General features: G+C 40.1%; 1 protein-coding gene across 2 annotated transcripts in view; it reads right to left on the bottom strand.

Annotated features, from left to right (window-relative positions):
• LOC132392603 (juxtaposed with another zinc finger protein 1-like) overlaps nt 1-21,971 on the bottom strand; it is a 296,048-nt gene that overhangs the window by 153,452 nt on the left and 120,625 nt on the right. For both annotated transcript variants that reach the window (XR_009511591.1, XM_059966707.1), the window contains exon 2: nt 15,609-15,681. Coding sequence is in view for 1 of the 2 variants with exons in the window: in XM_059966707.1 (XP_059822690.1) it covers nt 15,609-15,681 (73 nt within the window). In the remaining variant the exon portion in view is untranslated. The remainder of the gene's footprint in view (nt 1-15,608; nt 15,682-21,971) is intronic.

Raw genomic sequence — 21,971 nt, 5'->3', positions numbered from 1 at the left:
TCTGCTGCTATAAATGCCCTCAATGGGGGGGGGTTCCTATCCAGTGCAGTCTGACACCAATGCCTTATGACATCTCAGCTTTACATCTTTGCTTTTATACTCTAGTCCTCTTGAAATTAAAGGTTTTTGTCTTCCTTACTACTGACTCAGCCTGCAGTTTAACCTTTAGGGAATCCTGCATGAGGAATCCAAAGACACTTTGCACCTCTGATATTTGAATTGTCCCCTCCTTTAGAAAACTGCCTACACCTTTACTCCTATCAAAGTACATGACTCTGGCAGGCTAACCCTGACCTTGCTAAGGCCAGACAGCAACTCTCAGACATTTCTTACTTGTCCCTTAAACAGGGCCCACTAAGAAGCATCAAGTCACTGTCTCCAGCACCATCACTATCCTCACTGATTTTAGAGATCGCCCATCCACTGCCACCAACCTCATAGTTCCTGTATTCAATTCTACCTCCTAAACAAGGTCCACAAACCTAACTATCCTGGTAGGCCCAATGTTTCTGCCTGCTCCTGCCCCACTGAATACCTCGACTCCATTTTGTCCCCCTTGGTTTTAGTCCCTTCCCACCTACATCTGTGACACTTCACATGCTCTCTGTCACTTCAATCACTTTCTGTTTCCTGGCTCTAATCATAAACACATGGAACATCTACAGATGCTGGAAATCCAGAGCAACACAAACAAAATGCTGGAGGAACTTAGCAGGTCAGGCAGCATCTATGGAAATGAAGATGCCAGAATGAAAAGGTGGAGGCCAGGGGAAGGAAGATATGCTAGAAGGTGATAGATGAAGCCATGCAGGTTAGAAAGATAAAGGGCTGGAGAAGAAGGAATCTGATCAGAGAGGAGAGTGGATCACAGGATAAAGGGAAGGAGGATACCCAGGAACAGGTGATAGGCATGTGAGAAGAGGTTATAATAGCCCAGAGTGGGGAATAGAAGAGAGGAGGGGGAGGGTAAAAAAGTTTTTACTGGAAGGAGAAATCGATATTCTTGCCATCAGGTTGGAGGCTACCCGGATGAATTATAAGATATTGCTCCTCCACCGAGAGTGCCCTCATCTTGGCACAAGAAGATGCCATGGACAGACATGTCGGAAGGGAAATGGGAATGAGAATTAAAATGTTTGGTCAGGTGGATGGAGTGAGGTGCTTGACAAAATAGTCCCCCAGTTTACGACGAGTCTCACCAATGTAGAGGAGGTCACATTGCGAGTACCAGACACAACAGATGACCCCAGCAGATTCACAGGTGAAGTGTTGTCTCTGGGCCCTGAATGGAAGTGAGGAAGGAGGTGAATGGGCAGGTGTAGCACTTAGGCCACTTGCAGGAATAAGTGCCGGGAGGAAGATTTGTAGGGAAGGACAAATGAATAAGGAAATCACGGAGGGAGCCATCCCTGTGGAAAGTGGAGAGAGTGGGAACGTACAGATACACTTAGTGGTGGGACATTTAGTGATAGTGAAATGCTGACTTTGGCCTACTTTATAATTGGCCTTCACGTACCCCAAAATATTATCCTTAATAATGGACTCTGACATCTTCCCAAGCACTGGAGTCAGATTAACTTGCCTATAATTTCCTTTCTTCTGCACATTTGCAATTTTTTCAATTCTCCAAAACTACCTTAGAGTCTGGTGATTCTTGAAAAATCATTACTAATACATCCACAATCTCTACAGCTACCTCTTTTAGATCTCTGGGGTGTAATCTATCTGGCAAGTTGACTTATCCACCTTCAGACCTTTCAGCTTACCAATCACCTCTTATTAATAGTAACAACTACATTCAACTTCTGCCTAATGACATACTCAAAATTCTGGTATACTGCTAGTGTCTTCCACAGTGAAGACTGACGAAAATACTTGTTAAGTTTGTCTGCCATTTCTTTGCTCCCATTACTACTTTTCCAGTGTCATTTTCCAACAGTCTGGTATCCACACTTGTCTCTCTTTTACTCTTTCTATATATGAGAAAAAAAACTTTGGTATTCTCTTTTATATTATTGGTTAGTTTATCTCCATACATCATCTTTCTTCTCCTTATGACATTCTTAGCTGTCTTCTGTTGCTTTATAAAAGGTTCCCAATCCTCTAACTTCCCACTAATTTTTACAATATTATAATCCCTCTCTTTTGCTTTTATGCATCATTCAGGCCTTCTGACTGGGGAACCAAAAGCCCAGGATGAACCATCAGACCCGCAATCTGTTGAGGCCCAGATCAGTGGCATTCAGGTCTGGTAATCAAGTCAGAGAGAAGAGGTCCAGGTACGATCTCTGGAAAGCCATCTCACGTGTGAAGTGACAATTCTGGACCAAATGTGAAATACTGAAGAATGCTTGACAGCTGTGGAATGCTATTACATTTTACAAAGTGAAACCAAGTGACATAGGTGACAACAAGGCTTGGCTCCCCTATGAGTTCATAATCTCCTTTTCTCACTTTGACCATCAAAGCATGAAGGAAACGTCACTAACTCTCACAGCTCCTGATGACCCTGTGATTTCAGTCCCTAAGACTGATGTGAGAGTATCCTTCAGGAGGGTGAATCCATAGAAAGTATTTAGCTCACGTGTGGTACTTGGCTGAGTACGAAAGACCTGTGCTGATCCACTGGCTGGAGCATTCATCAATACCCTTAACCTCTCAGTTCGGCAGTCTGACGTACCCACCTGTTTCAATCAAGCTTCAATTGTACTGGTGCCTAAGATGAACGTGGTGACCTGCCTCAATGACTACTGTCTGGTAGCACTTACAATACTTCACTGTGATGAAGTGCTTTGAGAGGCTGATGATGAAAATATCAACTTCATCCTGATATGTTCCATTTGATGTCCTCCATTTTGCCTAGTGGCACAACAGGTCCACAGTAAATGTAATTTCATTGGCTCCACTCAACACTGAAATATCTGGACAGTAAAGGTGCACACTTCACAATACTTCATATCGACTACACCTGAGAATTCAATACCACCACTCCCTCAAAACTAAACAATAAGCTTCAAGTCCTTGACCTCAATACCTCCTTGTTCAATTGGATCCTCGATTTCTTCACTTGCAGAGCCCAGTCAATTTGTATTGGCAACATCTCCTTCACCATCTCCATCAACACAAATGCACCACAAAGCTGTGAGCTTAGCCTCCTGCTCTACTCATTTTCCACTGTCATTGGCCAAATCAAAGGTGGTGATGAATCCGCATGTCAGCAAGTGCGAGGATCTGATGACTGATTTCAGGGGGAGGAAACCAGAGGTCCATGAACCAGAGGCAGGGAAGGACAGCAACTTTAAACTCCTCCATGTTATCATTTCAGAGAATATGTCCTGGGCCCAGCAGGTAAGTGCCATTATGAAGTAAGCGCAGCAGCATTTCTAACTTTCGGAAAAGTTTACAAAGATTCAGCATGTCATCTAAAAATGTTACGAACCTCTATAGATTTGTGGTAAAGAATAAACTTTTGTATTGACTGGCTGCATCATGGCCTGGTATAGAAATGCCAATACCCTTGAATGGAAAATCCTATAAAAAGTAGTGGATAAGGCCCAGTCCATCGTGAGTAAAGCCCGCCCCACCACTGAGGACATCTACATGCAGCACTGTTACTGTAAAGCAGCATCCATTATCAAAGCCTCCTGCCATCTAGGCCATGCTCTCTTCTCGCTGCTGCCATCAGGAAGATGGCACAGGAGCCTCAGGACCCACACCACCAGGTTCAGAAACAGTTATCACTCCTGAACCATCAGGCTCTTGAACCAGTGGAATAACTTCACTCAACTTTACTCATCTCGTCACTGAACTGTTCCCACATCCTGTGGACTCACTTTTAAGGACTGCTCATCTCATGTTCTCAATATTTATTGCTTATTTATTTATTATTATTTCTTTTATTTTTCTTTTGTATTTGCACAGTCTTTTGCACATTGGTTGTTTGTCCATCCTGTTGGGTGCTGTCTTATTGATTTTATTATGTTTCTTGAATATACTGTGCATTCCCACAAGAAAATAAATCTCAGGGTTATATATGGTGATATATAATTACATTGATAATAAATGTATTTTGAACTTTATGTTGTTTTTGACTTCCCTGTTAGCCACAGTTGCATCATTGTCCCTTTAGAATACTTCTTCATCTCTGGGATGTATCCATCCTCCACTTTCTGAATTACTCCCAGTAACTCCAGCCATTGCTATACTGCTATCAACCCTGCTAGCGTCCCTTTCTAATCATCTTTGGCTAGCTCTTCTCTCATGCCCCTTTAATTCCCTTTATGCCAGTGTAATACTGATACATCTGACTTTGGGTTCTCCCTCTCAAACTAAAAGTCAAATTCTATTATATTATGATCATTACCTCCTAAGGGTTCTGTAAAAGAGGTGGCAACAGAGATTGCAAATGCTCTATCATATTCTAAAATTCCACAGAAACCTCAACTGTTCCTGTGAACTAGAGGATAGAAATTATAAGCCCACTATTTTTAAAAAAGCAGGGAGGCTAAAAAAGCAGCAAACTATTAACCTGTACCCTAAAATCAATGGTAGAGAAAAGACTGGAATCTATAAAGGAAAATGCAACAATTGAACATCTTGACAAGAGTAATAGAAATGAGCAGAGCTAACATGGATTTGAGAAACATTATCACTAGACTGGTTCTAGGATGGCAGGCTTGCCATTTAGGAGATTGAATAGTCTTGGTCTATGTTTTCTTGTGTTTAAAAGAATGAGAGGAGATCTCATTTAAACATACTAAATTCCTAAAGGGCTTAACAAGCTGAGTGGAAGGAGTACATTTCCTTTGTAGAGGAGTCTCTGTCTCTCAGAATAAGGAATAGGCCATTTAGAACTGATGTGAGAAAATTCTTCACACAAATGGCAATGAGTCTTTGGAATTCTTTGTTTTGGAGGGCCATAAGGCTCAGTTATTGAATTCATTCAAAACCGATCAATAGATACCAAGGTATTACTGTGATAGTACAGGAAAATAGCAATGAGGTAAATGATTAACCATAATGGAACATAAAACAGTACAGCACAGTACAGGGCCTTCGGCTCAGGATGTTGTAACATCCTATAAAACCTGCCCCGTAATCAGTCTAAGCCGTCCCTTTTACGTAGTCCATAACCCAATGTCCCAGAGTAAAAAAACAAATCATGCAAACAATAAATGCAAGCAAATAGCATTCTCAACAGAAGTCCATAGAGAGTCAGTCTCCAGACCTTTAGTTCAGTGCAGAGTGGAGCAGTGAGCTGAACTGGCCAGTTCCTTACTTCGGGCTCCGACACCCTGACCTGTTCAATCTGGCCCAGTGTCTAAATCAGGGGTCAGCAACCTTTACCACTGAAAGAGCCACTTGGACCCGTTTCCCACAGAAAAGAAAACACTGGGAGCCGCAAAACCCGTTTGACATTTAAAATGAAATAACACTGCATACAACGTTTTTTTTGCCTTTATGCTATGTATAAACAAACTATAATGTGTTGCATTTATGAAATTGATGAACTCCTGCAGAGAAAACGAAATTACATTTCTGCATGCAACAAAAACATTTTGAACTCCGAAAAAAAGACGTTGGGTTGAAAGTTACTTTTAAGTAAAATATTCAATGTCTATTTGAGTCCTTCTTGTATTTATGAAAAACGCCGAACTTAAATTTTCCGCCAGCAGCAAACCAAAAATAACGTCAGCCAGCTGTCATCCTGAAAAATGAAAGGACTATTTCACTGAACAATGAAAAAATATGAATATAAGTAAAATAATAGGCAATTAAAATATTTATCATACTTGGTTAATGGGATTTCTGCTCCTGGACCTCAGCGCACAGCGTCTGCACATCAGGGCTGTATGATGTCACCTTCATCTTTACACAGGATCGCAAGCTGTCATCTGTGAGGTTTTCAATATCACTCCATTTGTGTTTCTGAGCAAGAACGGCCTTCTGACGGGCAACATCTTCAAGATCTGCTGTCAAGCGTCTAAACTTGGACACCCATATGTCTTTGTCGGCTATGTTGGCCAGTTCCATCTCAAGATCAGGTTGACTCACACCTGCCAATGCAGTCGTATTCAGTAGGGAAGGATCGATGCTTAAGGGAGTGACCGGGAAGGATAATGTGTTTTTTTCCTCTCTGAACTCACAGAAGCGTTTCCCAAACGATGTTTGCATTGCGATGATTGCAGAATGTAAATACTCCGAAATTATCATGTCGTGACCTTGTTTGAACTCTCTCAAATTGGGGAAGTGAGACAAAGTGCCTTTCTGTAAATCTCTGGCAAGCACTGTCAACTTGCGCTCGAATGCCAAAACATCCTCCAACATGTGCAGGGCTGTACGTCCTTTCCCCTGAAGAGCTGTGTTCAGCGTGTTCAGGTGCGCTGTCATGTCTACCATGAAGTGTAGCTTTTCCAGCCACTCTGGCTGTTCCAGCTCAGGAAAGGTGAGCCCTTTGCTGCCCAGGAAAGTTTTCACTTCTTCCAGACACGCGACAAAGCGTTTCAGCACCTTCCGTCTGGACAGCCAGCGATAAAAACACGTTGTAGCGGTGTCAGTAAACTGCAGTCAAAGATAGCTTTATTCGAACTAAACAGCCTTGCTTTTAAGCCTCCCTCAACCCAGCCCCCATGGACGCAGATGCTGCAAAAGACGCGTACTCACAAACCCCCGTAGGCTATCTCCCTTAGCCGGAATGCCGGCTAATTGTGAGCCATTTCGGATGTGGCAGGAAATGTACAAGATCACCATAATTACATTTCAAAAGCTAACAAACTAACATAAAATACATTTTAATTAAATACTGACCAATTATTTCCCAAAGCCACAGGGAGCCGCAGCACAGAGGTGAAAGAGCCACAAATGGCTCGGGAGCCGCAGGTTGCCGACCCCCGGTCTAAATCATCGTCCAAATATTGGGTTCAGTTACTTCAGTGAAGTCTGTGGCCTGGAACCCGCTGCCTTGATTTGGTCTGTACCTGACCTTCCCAATTCAACCCAGCACTTAAATCGTGATGCTTGAGCTACTAACTAATTCTACACCCTGGTTTTTTCTCAATAGCCTTTAAAGTTTTTCCTCTTCAGTTATGTTTCTCGCTCCACCACATTGCATTCCAGGTTCCAACTTCATGCAGTATAAAACGTTTTTCCCTCATGTCACCCTTAATCCTCTTTATTTTTATTTTATTCCTGTGATCTCCAAACCTTGGATCCTTTTCCCAACAAACACCTCTTAATTTCATATATTTCCAAAAAATTTCTATTCACCATAACCCTCTTTTCTGTTAATTACTCAAGCTATCAAAGTCCCTTTATAATGCCCCATTTTCAAATTACTCTTATATGTCTTCTTGAAGTTCTTGTACATAATATTCTCTCTGTCACATTCATCAACCTCAAGAAATTCTATCAAATTGGTGAAATATGCTTTGTCCTTAGCAAGTCAGTATTGGTTCGCTTTATTAATTCTTTCCTGGATCACTGCTTTCAAGAGCTTTTTCACCAGACAAGTTAAATCGGTTGGCCTGTAGTTGCTGGGCTTATCCATAGTCTGTTTTTCCAAGTGAAGGAGTAACATTTACTATTCTCCATTTCTCAGGCACAGTCCTAATATCCAAAGTACACTACAAGCTTTTGCCCTGAAATTTCCTCCTATATTTCCATCAGAATCTCATCTTGCATCCCAGCTGGTACCAGGAACTCCCTAAAGTTCACCTGAATTTTTAATATCTGTGTACTTTCAGTATTTAATGAAATTGAACATCCAAACTAACTCCTTTATTCCTTTATAAGTACCCACTTCCCTGATGAAGACAGATGCAAATGCTCATTTAGTACTTTAACATGACCCTCAGCATCCACATGCAAGTCCTAACAGAGCTAATCTTCATGTACTAACCTTTTATTATTTATATTCCTTTAGACACATTTGAATTCCATGTTGGAGCTAATCTTCTCTTATACACTCTTATTTTAGTTTTCACTCATCCTCTAATCAGAATCAGAATCAGGTTTAATATCACTGGCAATTTGTGAAATTTGTTGTTATGTGGCAGCAGTACTTTGCAATACATTATAATAAAACTGAATTACAGTAAGTATATATTTAATTTAACTTTTTAATATAATTAGTGCAAACAAGTAGTGAGGTTGTGTTCATGGGTTCAACATCCATTCAAAAATCTGATGGCAGAGGGGAAGAAGCTGTTCCTGAATCATTGAGTGTGTGCCTTCAGTCTCCTGTACCTCCTCCTTGATGGTAACAATAGACGAGGGCATGTCAAGTCTTTTATAATCAAACTGGTTCTCTCTGGTACTTACAACTGAACACTTGTTAAAAGTGGCTGTATTTCACTCTATTCTTCTTTCTGTTTTTTTTTTGTCATCAAAGGAGCTCTTGGTTTGTATGTTCTTCCTTTGACCTATAGTGGAAATCTGCTCTACTCTATTTCAAACCATTTCTTCCTTAAAAGATAGTTTTGGTTAACAATCATTGGTTGCAATTTACATAGGCCAAAAACATCCTCATACTACTGAAATTGCCATCTCCCAATTAATTATCTTTACTTGTTTTTTTGTAGCTAAATCTAAATCTGATTATATCATATCTCTCTTTTAACGGACGTATTGTGCACTTAATCACCTCATTCCCAACAACTAGATCCAGCAACGTAACATCCTTATTAGACCAGCAACCTCTGTAGAAAATTACCTGGACATATTTTAGAAGTTCTTTGTCTTCTCTGTCCTGACTACAAACACAATTTATATCACAGTTCCACAGAACTATAGCACTTTTTTAACATATCTCTGCATTTTCACATCTTTACTATTCAGTTATGACTAAAGGTATATACTCATATTCTGCATCATGCCTCCTCCTTTATTTCCTGAATACTATATGTCCAAGAATATTTAATACTCAATCCTGCCTTTTAAGGCAAGTTTCTATTATCTCCACCACACCATATTCCTATCTTATGTGTTTTCACAGTTTGCTCCTATAATTATTATAAAAACTCTTTAAAATTCTATGAATATCTCTGAATTTTTAAGTCACTTAAAGGCTGTAAAATAACATTTTCTATTCAACTTGTATCCATAGTTGTAATAATTATTGAGACAGCGATTTCCAGAAACATACATAAAGTATAACAATGCTTCCTGCTGGCTGCCATATGTAATAATTTATCAACGAAGGAATTCTTCTTAAAACTGCAATGTCATAATTGTTAATTGTCAAAGTCAAATGCTAAGTCACCAAATTCTTGACCACCCTGGAACTGCGGTTCACATTTAATAAATACTGTAACTTATGTTTCTTGTTAGAAATCGGTCAAAGCCATTCTGTATGTACTATTAATTACAAATCACAGAACACTGGCCAAGTCACATTTGTGGAGGCAACAGGTATATGTTTCCTGTCAGGACCCTGCATCAATCCTATTAATTACTCTCAGATCCATTTGCCACAGACCTCTTGAGTTAATCTTTTATTGAAATATTGTGCCACACAGAAATTTAACCAAACACCCAAGAGAATTTAGGTATCAAGGTTTTTGTGTTCATTGAATGTTGTTGAATTGATTCCTTGTTATCCCTGAACAAAATGTGGCCTACTATCAGAAAAGGCAGTAAATGCTGCAGGACCTCAACAGGCAAGGCAGCAACATGCCATCAGGCTGGAGGCTACCCAGAATGAATATAAGGTGTTGCTCCTCCAACCTGAGTGTGGTCTCATCGTGGCAGTAGAGGCAACGGACTGGCATGTCAGAATAGAAATGGGAGGTAGAATTGAAGCGGGTGGCATCCACCAGAAAAAGCTTCTCGAAGTTATGTTAATTCCCCTCTGCCCTTACCATTCCCCATTCCCCTCTCTCATTTTATCTCCTTTAACTGTCCATGACCTCCCCCTGTTCTTCCCCCTGCCCTTTCTTCTGTGGCCTTCTGTCCTCTCCAATCAGATTCCCTTCTCCAGCCCTTCATCTCTTTCACCAATTGACCTCCAGCTCTTTACTTCACTCCTTCCCCTCTCCCGGTTTCACCTATCACCTAAAACTTGTTCCTCCCCTCCTCCCATCTTCTTACTCTGACTTCTCATCTCTTTTTCCCAGTCCTGATGAAAGGTCTCAGCCCAAAACATCAACAGTTTACTCTTTTCCAAAGATGCTGCCTGGCCTGCTGAGTTCCTTCAGCATTTTGTGTGTATTGCTTTTGTGATCAGAAAAGGCAACTCATAAGGATGTAGATGATGTTGTAGCTTTTACAGTACCTGAGAATGGACAGCCTGAACTAGTTTGCAGCTCTCAAGTCTAGTATGTGGTTTCTCCTGCAGGTAGGTACCCAATTAGATTTTTACTTGCCCTTCACTTCCAAACCATTCCTCTCATTGCTGAAAATACCATATCCCAAATCTTTCCCAACCAAACTCAAACTGGGGCACACCCATTTTCCACTGCAGAACTAGCAGAGGAACAATGTTTATGCATGGTTAAGCCTCAATCCATTGCAAACTGTGCCTGAATTGCAGCATAAACAAGGAATGGTCACAGAATATTGCTTGGTTAAAAACTTTTTTAACAACAATTTCATGGTCCATATCTTGAAACAGCACATAAGTATTTCCCCAGAGAATTATAATAGCATAAATATTTATGTTATCTGGAAGGTTTACTTGAGTCAATCCCATGGCAATGAAATTTCTGTAGTTTCCAGGACTGTAAGGCACTGGATACAATAAATGGCCCTGAAAGACTCACAGGTGACGTGCACCTCACCTGGCACTTTGGGGTCTTGCATGGTGGTTGGAGGGCAGGTGTAGGGGTAGGTGTAGCACTTGACATGTTTGCAAGGGTAAGTGGACAAGGACTCACAAAGAGTTATCCTTATGGAAAGTGAAGGGGGAGGGGAAGGGGAAAGATATGGAAATGACAGAAGTTTTGCAAAATGATATGCTAGATATGGAGGCTACTGAGATGGTAGGTAAGAACAACTGGAACTCTATCCCTGTTATAGCGGCAGGAAGATGTGGTGAAGGTGGATGTGCGGGAAATGGAGGAGATATGGGTGAAGTCAGCTTTGATGGTGGTGGAAGGCAAAAAAGTGGACATCTCAGATGTCCTGAGAACAGCTGCAACAGAGATGGTGGAACTGAGAGAAGGAAATAGCATTTTTTAAGAGACATGGTGGGAAAACATAGAGTCTTGATAACTGTGAGAGTCAATGGGTTTGTAAAAGATGCCAGATATGGAGACAGAGAGATCAAGAAATGGGAGGGAGGTGTCAGAATTGGACCAAGTAAATCTGAGGGCGGGGTGAAAGCTGCAAGTAAAGCTGCTGAAATTGACAAGCTCAGCACGGCTGCAGAGAAAGAATTAAAGCATTATCAGTGTGGGCTTGGAACATGGACTGTTCCACATAGTCAACGAAAAGGCAGGCTTTTGTGGCAATCCAAGTTTGTGGATCTTGGGTAGGAGGTAGAAATGAGTACAGAACTATGAGGTTGGTGGCAGTGGATGGGAGATCTCTAGAGTTGATGAGATTAGTGATGGTGTTGGAGGCAGTAGTCTGATACTTTTTAGTGGGGTCCTGTTTAAGGAGCAAGTAAGAGATATGAGAGCTGTCGTCTAGCCTCAGAAAGATTGAGGTCAGATCACCAGACTACAACAGCACCCTCCCACCAGCCTATAATTTTGATGCTGAGGTTGGATTTGCTTGATGAGAGTGGTGGGGCAGTGCATTCAAAGGGGTTGAGGTTTGAACAGGAGACTCGTGTGGTAAAGTCTTGACCATTGATATCTGGTCAGCAGTTAGAGATGATAAGTGGGCAGAAGGCCACAGAGGAGTGTCCAAGAAGAAAAGTACAGCTGAAGACAGGGGAAGAGGGTTAATGGTGGGGGTGGTGAGTCCCTGCTAAAGAAAAAGGACCAGAGACAGAGGAGTTGGAAGAATGGCTTCGTGTCGTTGTGGACGTGGAATTCATTGCAGTATGGGCTCAGCGAGAGAAAGGTAAGGCCTTGTGAGGACATAACTTTCTGCCTCAGAGAGGGGAAGATTGGAGGGGATGGTGAAAACATGCCAAGAGTTGGAGCTGGAGTCAGAGTTCATAAAAGGGCATTCTCTTCCACTGTCATCGATGCTGTCCTCACCTGCACCTTCTCCATTTTCCGCACATCTGCCATTACCCCATCCTCCCACTGTCGTAATGTAAAGGTTTTCCGTCCTACTTATCTACTACCCTAACTACCTTCATATCCAGCATATCATTCTCTGGAACTTCTGCCATATCCTTCACCCTCCCTCCCCTCCCCATCTCTCAGCTTTCTGTAGGGATCACTCTCATGTGATATCCTTGTGCACCCTCTGATATCCCTCCTGGCAATTATCCCCGCAGGTGTGACAAGTGCCACACCTCCCGCTCACTATCATTTAAAGCCACAAACAGCTCTTCCATCCGAGGCAGCACTATATCTGAGATTTTGTCGGGGGTCATCTATTATACCAGTGTGTACCACATTGGTGAGTCCCGATGCAGATTGGCGGACTGCTTCATCCAGCATGTTTATTCTGCCTGCTGCAAGAGGCAGGTTCACTTGATGGCGATCCATTTCAAATAGACTTCCCATTCTCATACTGACATGTTTGTCCACGGCCTCTGCTACTGCCACAGTGAAAATAAGGTGATTAGGGCCAGGGAACTGAAAAGTAGAGGAGCTACACCTCATAATCCATATTGATAACTTCCAACCTGATGGCATGAACATCATTTTCTCTAACCTCTGGTAATTACTCCCCACTCCCCCTTTTTCCATTTACCCTATCACACCTTCTCACTTGCCCATCATCTTCCTCTGATTCCCCTCCTCCTTCCCTTTATTTCATGGCCACTGTCTTCTTCTATTAGATTCATTCTTCACTCCTTTATCTCTTTTTATTTCACCCCCTCCCCCACCCATCTTCCCTTTCACTTTGTCTTATCTATCATGTTGTAGCTTGCACTGCACCCCCTCCCTCTACCTTCTTATTCTGGCTACTGGCCCCTGGCCCCTTTCTTTCTAGTCCTGATGAAGGGATGTGGCCTGAAACATTGACTGTTTATTCCCCTCCATAGATGCTGCCCATCTTACTGAGTTACTCAATATTTCCAGCATCTTCAGAATCTGATGTCTACCTTTCCAGATTTCCCAACTTAATTTTGCTTCAGCTTATCTGCTCTTAAAACTCTTATCCATTCCTCAGTTACCTTGGGATTTGATATTTTTGCAGATGGTCTCCCTCATCTCACATGTTGTACCCAAAAGATCATGAAAAACTACTGTGCCTGTGTCATAACTCACACTTACGTACATTTACCCATCACTTAATGACCTAGCGGATCTTCTGTTTTAGCAGCATCTCAGTTTAAAAAATTCTCATCTTTGTTTACAATGCTTTTCACAACCTCACCACTGTGCATCTCTGTAATCCTTTCAAATTTTTTAAAAAAAAGCTCCTGCATTCTTCTAACTTTTGATAACCATTTATTTTTGCTTCAAAATTTTCAGCCCCACCTTCAATTGCTAAAGTCCTAAGTCTCTATCTCTTTTTCCTCCCTTAACATACCCAAAAAACTAATTCATCTTTAGTCATCTGTCCTAAGAAAGTTTGTGAACTCTGTCTTTTCTCTATTTCTGCATTAATGACCTAAAACTGTGATCAGATCTTCACGCGAGTCCTAAAGCTAGATAAAGAGAATCCAATTAAATAAATAATACAAAAAACATTATACTTGTTCATTTATTTACTGAGAAAAATGATCCAATATTATATGTATTTATTGGAAAGGGTACGTGAACCTTTGCTTTCAGTAACTGGTGTGGTCCCCTGGTACAGAAATAACTTCAATCAAATGTTTTCAGTAACTGTTGATCAGTCCTACACATCAGCTTGGAGGAATTTTAAGCCATTCCTCCTTACAAAGCTGTTTCAACTAATGGTTGGTTGGATTCCTTGGATGAACTGCTTGCTTCTACAACATTTCTATAGGATTAATGTCAGCCATTCCAAAACACAAATTTTCTTCTTCTTAAGCCATTCTGTTGTTAATTTACTCTTGTCTTTTGGATCATTGTCTTGTTGCATCATCCAACATCTATTAAGCTTCAGGTGACAGACTGCTACCCTGACATTCTCCTATAAAATGTCTTGATGCAATTTTGAATTCATTGATTGTAAGCAGTGAAACAGCCCCAAACCATGATGCTCCTTCCACCATGCTTCACAGTTGGGATGAGATTTTGGTTTCGGTGTTGGTGTGCAGTTCCCCTTTTCCTTCAAACATAGCAATGTGCATTTCTGCCAAAAAGTTCACCTTTTGTCCCATTTATTCACAGAACATTGTCCCAGAAGTGTTGTAGAACATCCAGATGGTCTTTTGAAAACTTGAGATGTGCACCTACCAGCCTTCTCCTTCCCACCATCCCCCCACCTTCTTTATAGGGCCCTGCCCCCTCCCTCTTCAGTCCTGATGAAGGATCTCGGCCCGAAACGTTGACTGCTTGTTTCCACGGATGCTGCCTGACCTGCTGAATTCCTCCAGTTTGTTGTACGTGAATCTCTGAAGAATATTGATAAAGGCTGGGGTCACCCATCTCGTAAAGACACTGGCCTGAAGATGGCAATGGCCAACCACTTCTGAAGAAAAAACTTGCCAAGAATAATCATGGTCATGGGACAACAATCAACCACATCATACAACACGCCATATAATGATGACATAACATAAAATGGAAATAACATCAGCACTACAAAGATATTGCATTTTAACAGAGAAAAAATAAACGAAGTACAAGAAATGCTGCAAGTCAACTTTATGAGTACAATATGAACTACTAGAAATTTAAGCATCAGCACAAATCTTTTAAATAAAAGATGAAAATATGCATTATTTATCAAAAAAACTGCTGAATTGAATAGATTATGGCAATATTACACAATTATTTGCATGCCACATAAAAACACGTTTTACTGAGACATTAGATAAACAATATAATTGGCACAGAAGAGGTGATAAGGCCTAAGACAGATCAGCCATGATTATTTTGCATAGTCAGGCAGGCAGGGTTGAGGAGCCAAGTGGCCTACTGGTACTCCTATTTTCATTCATTCTTACTATGTAATAACGAGATTCTTCCTTCCCAAAGTATTTAAAGTACTTAATAACCTGTTTTTAAACAATCTGGCAAAAATTCCTGAGAGCCCATCACTTACAGGAATTTGATGGTTTTGAACCAGCTGATGATCTTGATCATTGGATGTTATTTCTATTAATACTCCAATACTCTTTTAATTCACTTTTTGGCAGTACTACAATAAATTTTACGAGGGAACCAAGTACATTTCTAAGGAGCACAGGAACCAGGGTCCTGGTGGGTTCAAAAAGGAGCCTGGGAACCAGAGCTGCAGAGAATGGCGAATGAGTGAGTTTATGCGAGAGTGAACTAGATGCTGAACAACTGAGATTTGCGAACAGGCAGATAAGGGAATATTTGAATTCTACTGTACCTTGCAAATAGATTCTGCTGAATACAAATTCAAAATTAACTTCAAATGGTAAAATCCAAAATTTATACCTATTGATATAACTTAGTGCGATATACGATGGCTGCTGTTGTTCTTGCCTTTCCAATACCTTGGGGTCATTTTCTGTTAAAAGAATAAATTAAGAATAATTTATTAATAGAGTCATAGAGTTTTAGAGAACTACAGCACAAAAACAGGTGCTTTGGCCCATCTAGTCCATGTTGAATTATTATTCTGTCTGGACCCATCCACCTGCATCTGGACACTAGCCCTCCATGCTCCTTCCATCCAATCTTCTCTTAAATGTTGAAATTGAACATGCATTCACCTCTTCCACTGGCAGCTTGTTCCACACTCTCACCACCATCTGGTTGAAGAAGTTCTCCTTCATGTTCCCCTTAAACATTTCACCTTTCACCCTGAACCTCTAGCTCTAGTTCACTCAACCTCAGTGGAAAAAGTCTACTTGCTTTTACCCTATCTATACCTCTCATAATTTTTAACCATATAACAATTACAGCATGGAAACAGGCCATCTCGGCCCTTCTAGTCCGTGCCAAACGCTTACTCTCACCTAGTCCCACCTACCTGCACTCCATTCCTTTCCTGTCCATATACCTATCCAATTTTTTTTTTAAATGACAAAAATTGAACCTGCCTCTACCACTTCTACTGGAAGCTCGTTCCACACAGCTGCCACTCTCTGATTAAAGAAGTTCCCCCTGATGTTACCCCTAAACTTTTGCCCCTTAACTCTCAACTCATGTCCTCTTGTTTGAATCTCCCCTACTCTCAATGGAAAAAGCCTATCTATGTCAACTCTATCTATCCCCCTCATAATTTTAAATACCTCTATCAAGTCCCCCTCAACCTTCTATGCTCCAAAGAATAAAGACCTAACTTATTCAACCTTTCTCTGTAACTTAGGTGCTGAAACCCAGGAAACATTCTAGTAAATTTTCTCTGTACTCTATTTTGTTGACGTCTTTCCTATAATTCAGTGACCAGAACTGTAAACTTCATACTGCAATTAAAATTTTCTTTATTCTGCTACACTCTAGAGAATAAATCTGTAACCTATTCAACCTCTCCTTATAACTCAAGACCCAGCAACATCTTTGTAAATTTTCTCTAAACTCTTTCAATCTTATAGGCTCACCTACAGGTAGGTGACTAGAACTGCATAAAAGTAATAAGAACTGACCATTTATATTATTTTAAGATTAGCTTACAAACAGTTGACTTAAATTGATATGTCAGGCAACTTTTATACTACGTAACTGTAGAGAAGGATATCAAGGTTAAAGCACAAATGCGGAAGTGAAGCAGAGAGACAAAAAAATCTGTAACTCCATTTTTCTGAAAAAAATACCACAATAAAATTTCAAAGCAAACCTCAAAATACACATTTGTTACAATGAAGCAGGCAACAGTATCCTTAAAATGTTCCAATCACATTTCTCTAACGTACTTTGGGCAGTGGGGCAGCCCAGATCTTTCACTGGATGAAGGCCACCTTCTACCTGATCAAACTGATTACAAAGCAAAGAACCATGGGCAGATAATCTCAGCTCACTTTACTAAGTACCTTGATATGATCAGAAAGACTGTAGATGGCCATCTCAGCTTCAAATATCCTCATGCCTGTTAACACCTCTTTCTATTCAGGGTTGCCTCAGCCTTGCCGTTAATGCTGGAGAATTCAGTGATCTCCCATACTCATCAAACAGCACATATTAGGCGCTGTTAGTTCACTGATAATATTCTTATAAAGCCTGGCACAGAATATTGTTAGGGTTTTGAGTGAGTTTTATTGGGATGGAGGCAAGATTGCTCTCCTACCCATCTGACAGATATTGAAGATGAATTTTTTTTAATTGAAAGAAAAATCTAAACTGTTTAAAGAGTAATTGATTGTTCATCTCAAATTTGCCCTGAACTATGTGACTTCCAAAGCTACTTCCTCTTAGGAGATTATTTTCCCTGCAGTGGAGGAGTAAAAGAGGACATATGACTGAGATATATAAAAGATAGATTGCAGGAAACCATTTCAAAGGTTGATAAAATTGCACAAAGAGCATAAGACAGTACAGCAGAGGAACAGGCCTTTCAGCTCACTATGCTTACACCGACCATGACCCCAAGCTAACCAATCCCATGCGCCTAAACACAGCCCATGTCCTTCTATTCCCTGCCTGTTCACGTGCAAAAATGCTACTTAATTGCTGTGGTATCTGCTTCTACCACTTCCTCTGGCAGTGTATTTCAGGCACCTACCACCCTTTGTTAAAGAAACTTGTCTTGCACATGCCTTTTAAACTTTCCCCTCTCACCTTAATCACATGCCCTCCTGTATTTGATATTTCCACCTTGGGAAAAAGACGCTGATCATTTATGCCTCTCATAAATTATGTGTTTCTATCAGGTCACACCTCAGTCTCTGACACTCCAGGGAAAACAATCCAAGTTTGTCCAACCTCTTTTTATGGCAAAATACACTCCAATCCAGGCAACATCGTGATAAATCTGTTATGAACCCTATCCAATGTCTACATATTCTTCCTACATTAAGGCAGCTGGCCAAAGGTTTTATACAGCTGCAACAAAACGTTCCATCTTTTTTTTTCAATGCCTTGAATGGTGAAGGTAAGCATGCCAAATGCCTTTACCATCCTATACAGTATGCCACTTTCAGAGAACTATTGTTGAATTCCACTGTAGATACATTATGCAAATTATATCCTTGAAAAGATATTAAGTCTTTCAATTGAATCCTATAGCATCTTTTATTGGGTGTCAATGGCTAAAGGGTGAAGGCAGAAGAATGAGACTGAGAGGGGTAACAAATTAGCTATGATGGAATGGTGGACCAAATGGCCTAATTTTGTTCCTATGTCTTATGATCTTATTTACAGGGTACATGGAAATTATCGAGATTGTTTTAATAAGTTTTATCCAGGACATCAAAGGGTATGGGGAGAAGGCAGCAGATTGGGGATGACTGGAAGAAATGGATCAGCCCATGATTGAATGGCGGAGCAGACTCAATGGGCCGAATGGTCTGCTTCTGCTCCTATATCTTATGGTCTTATCCCTCTTTATCAATACTACAACTTTATTATGTAGCAAAACACTAAACTTTGCAAAATACAGTGGGCATCTAAGTTGAACTTTAAGCACAACTTTTATTTGCTTATAATTGGTGACAGGAGGCAAGTTTAAATGTTATAACACACAAGAACTCATAGGCATAAAAACAGAATACGTAGAATTAATTGAAGAGAAGAAAGCCCTTTGAGATCGACTACATTCAATAACTCTCCATGCCATAAGCACTTAACTCTCGGTCTTTGGTCTTTTACACTGCTTTAACAAAGTGGACAATTTAGTGCAAGAAATAGTATCTCATCTTCGAATAAAGACTCTGTGGGAAGCATGCAGAAATTGTTGGGGCCGTAGCAGAGCTATTTAAATCATTCTTAGCAACAGGTGAGGTACCAGAGGATTGGAGGATAACCAATGCTGTTCTACTGTTAAAGAAAGGCTCTAAAAATAAACCAGGAAATTATAAGCTCGTGAGCCTTACGTCAGTATTATGAAAGTTATTGGAAGGTATTCTTTTTCTTTTTAAATCATTTTATTAGTTTTAAACAAACATAAATGAAACATGAATACAAAACGTTTGAGAGTACATAATTAATAGTTTAAATAGACATTCAGATATGTAATAATAAAAATATATAACCTCTCAAACTCAGAACATTAATGAACAAAGAAGTAAAAAGAGAAAAAAAAGAAAAACCCCCAAAAAAAGAGAGAAAAAAAAGCAAAAAAAAAACACTAACCAACATGGGCCATTGAATAATATTAAGTACATATACAGTAGTGCCAATAACTCCGAACCTCCATCCAATTAATTAAGGATAATATAAGTAAGGTTTAGGAAAAGTCAATTCAACTCATGTGAAAATGTTGAATAAAAGGTCTCCAAGTTTCTTCAAATTTAACTGAAGGATCAAAAACCACACTTCTAATTTTTTCTAAACTCAAACAAGAAATAGTTTGAGAAAACCACTGAAATACAGTTGGAGGATTAATTTCTTTCCAATTCAATAAAATAGATCTTCTAGCCATTAATGTAACAAATGCAATCATTCATTGAGATGAAGCGAATAAACGATTATTATCCGTCATTGGTAAGAGGATGTGGTTGAAAATTAATATTTAATAATTAATATTTAAAACTCTTGAAATAACACTGAAAATATCTTTCCAATAATTTTGTAAACAAGGACAAGACCAGAACATATGAGACAATGAAGTAACATCAGAATGACATCTATCGCAGGTTGAGTTAAGATGAGATATCTACTGAGCAATGGGAAAAAATTTTATTATTGGTAAATTCGTCCTCTATTTGTGCTAAACATGCCCTAATACAAATTAAGGTTGTACATAGAGCTTATATGTCTAAGGAAGGTATTCTAAAGGACTGGTATGTTATTATTTGGATAGACACAGACTGATTAAGGATAGTCAATATGGCTTTGGGCATGGTAGGTCATTTCCAACCAATCTTATAGAGTTTTTCGAGGAAATTACTAGGAAAGGCAAAAAAGGCAAGGTCGTGGATATTGTCTGCATGGACTTTAGCAAGGCCTTTGACAAAGTCCTGCCTTGGTCAAGAAGGTTCAGATGCTCGGCATTCAAGATGAGGTAATAAATTGGATTAGATATTGGCTTTGTGGGAGAAGCCAGAGAGTGGTGATACATGATTGCCTCTCTGACTGGAGGCCTGTGACTAGTGGAGTGCTGCAGGGATTGGTGCTGGGTGCGATGTTGTTTATCATCTATATCAACAATCTGGATGATAATGTAGTTAACTGGATCAGTAAATTTGCGGATGATACCTAGACTGGGTGTGTAGTGTACAGCAAGGAACACCACCATGGCTTGCAGTAGGATCTGGACCAGATGGAAAAATTGGCTGAAAAATAGCAGATGGAATTGAATGCAGACAAATGTGAGGTGTTGCACTTCAAAGGGACCAACCAGGGTAGATCTTACACAGTGAACAGTAAAGCATCGAGGAGTGTGGCACAACAAAGGAATCTGGGAACACAGGTCCATAATTCATTGAAAGTGGCATCACAGGTAGATAGGGTGGTAAAGAAAGCTTTTGGCGCATTGACCTTCATTATCAAAGTATCGTGTACAGGAGATGGGACGCTATGTTGCAGTTGTGTAAGACATTAGTGCGAACTAACTTGGAATATTGTGTGCAGTTTTGGTCACCTAACTATAGGAAATATTTAAATAACATTGAAAGAGTACAGAGAAAATTTACAAAGATGTTGCAGGATCTGGAGGACCTGAATTATAAGGAAAGACTGAATAGGTTAGAACTTTATTCCTTGGAATGTAGAACATTGAAAGGAGATTTGATAGAGGTATACAAAATTATGGGGAGTACAGAAAGGGTAAATGCAAGCAGAAATATTCTACCGAGGTTGGATGGGACTACAACCAGGTAATTGGTTGAGGGGAAAAGTTTAAGGGGAACATGAAGGAAAACTTCTTCACTCAGAGGGTTGTGAGAGTGTGGAACAAACTACTAGCACAAGTGGTCCATGCAAGCTCAAATTCAACATTTAAGAGAAGTTTGGATAGGTACATGGGTGGTAGAGGTATGGAGGACTATGATCCCAATGCAAGTCAATGGGAGTAGACAGTTTAAATGGATCAGTATGGACTAGATGGGCCAAAATGGTTGTTTCTGTACTGTACTTTTCTGTGACTCCAAGGCTTATTGCAGCCCTTAGCACTCATAATCAATTCAACACTTTCAGATAACAAGCAATTCCAGTTTGTGTCAAATTCTGATGAAAGGTCAACTTGCAATTCTAATTCAGTTTTCTGTCTCCTCAAATGGTGACTGACCTGCTGGATATCTCTCGCAAGTGCTATGCTTTTGTACTGCAGCCCCTACAATAAAGGACAATAGCATCTCCCCTTCCCAATGCTTGCTAAGTATGAATGCTTTTTTTTTGCCCTCATGAGCCAATTCGCCAAGTTCCCTCTGAATACGTTTCTGACTGTGTAAAAGCAAAACTGTCCCATTATATTCCTATCTGCTTCTTCATATTAAAAAAGCACAACAATTTACTACTTTGTCCCCCATCTAACAACTTCTTGCCCTCTCACTTACCCTGTCTAAACCCATTTGCAGGTGTTTCTGCATCTACCTCAGGATTTATTGCCCAAGCTGACTTTTGATCTTTAGCAAAATTAGAAATGGTGCGCTTTTTTATATCCATGATGTTTTTCTTTTAAGTAATTATTCAAATGAACAAATATTGAGAAACTAGTATTTGCTAAAAGGCAGAAAGAAACTATATAGATTCAACATATTT

This window comes from Hypanus sabinus, chromosome 4 (assembly GCF_030144855.1).
Source record: "Hypanus sabinus isolate sHypSab1 chromosome 4, sHypSab1.hap1, whole genome shotgun sequence".
Lineage (NCBI taxonomy): Eukaryota > Metazoa > Chordata > Chondrichthyes > Myliobatiformes > Dasyatidae > Hypanus > Hypanus sabinus.
Note: the sequence above shows the minus strand (reverse complement) of the source record. Positions and strands in the feature narration are given on the sequence as shown.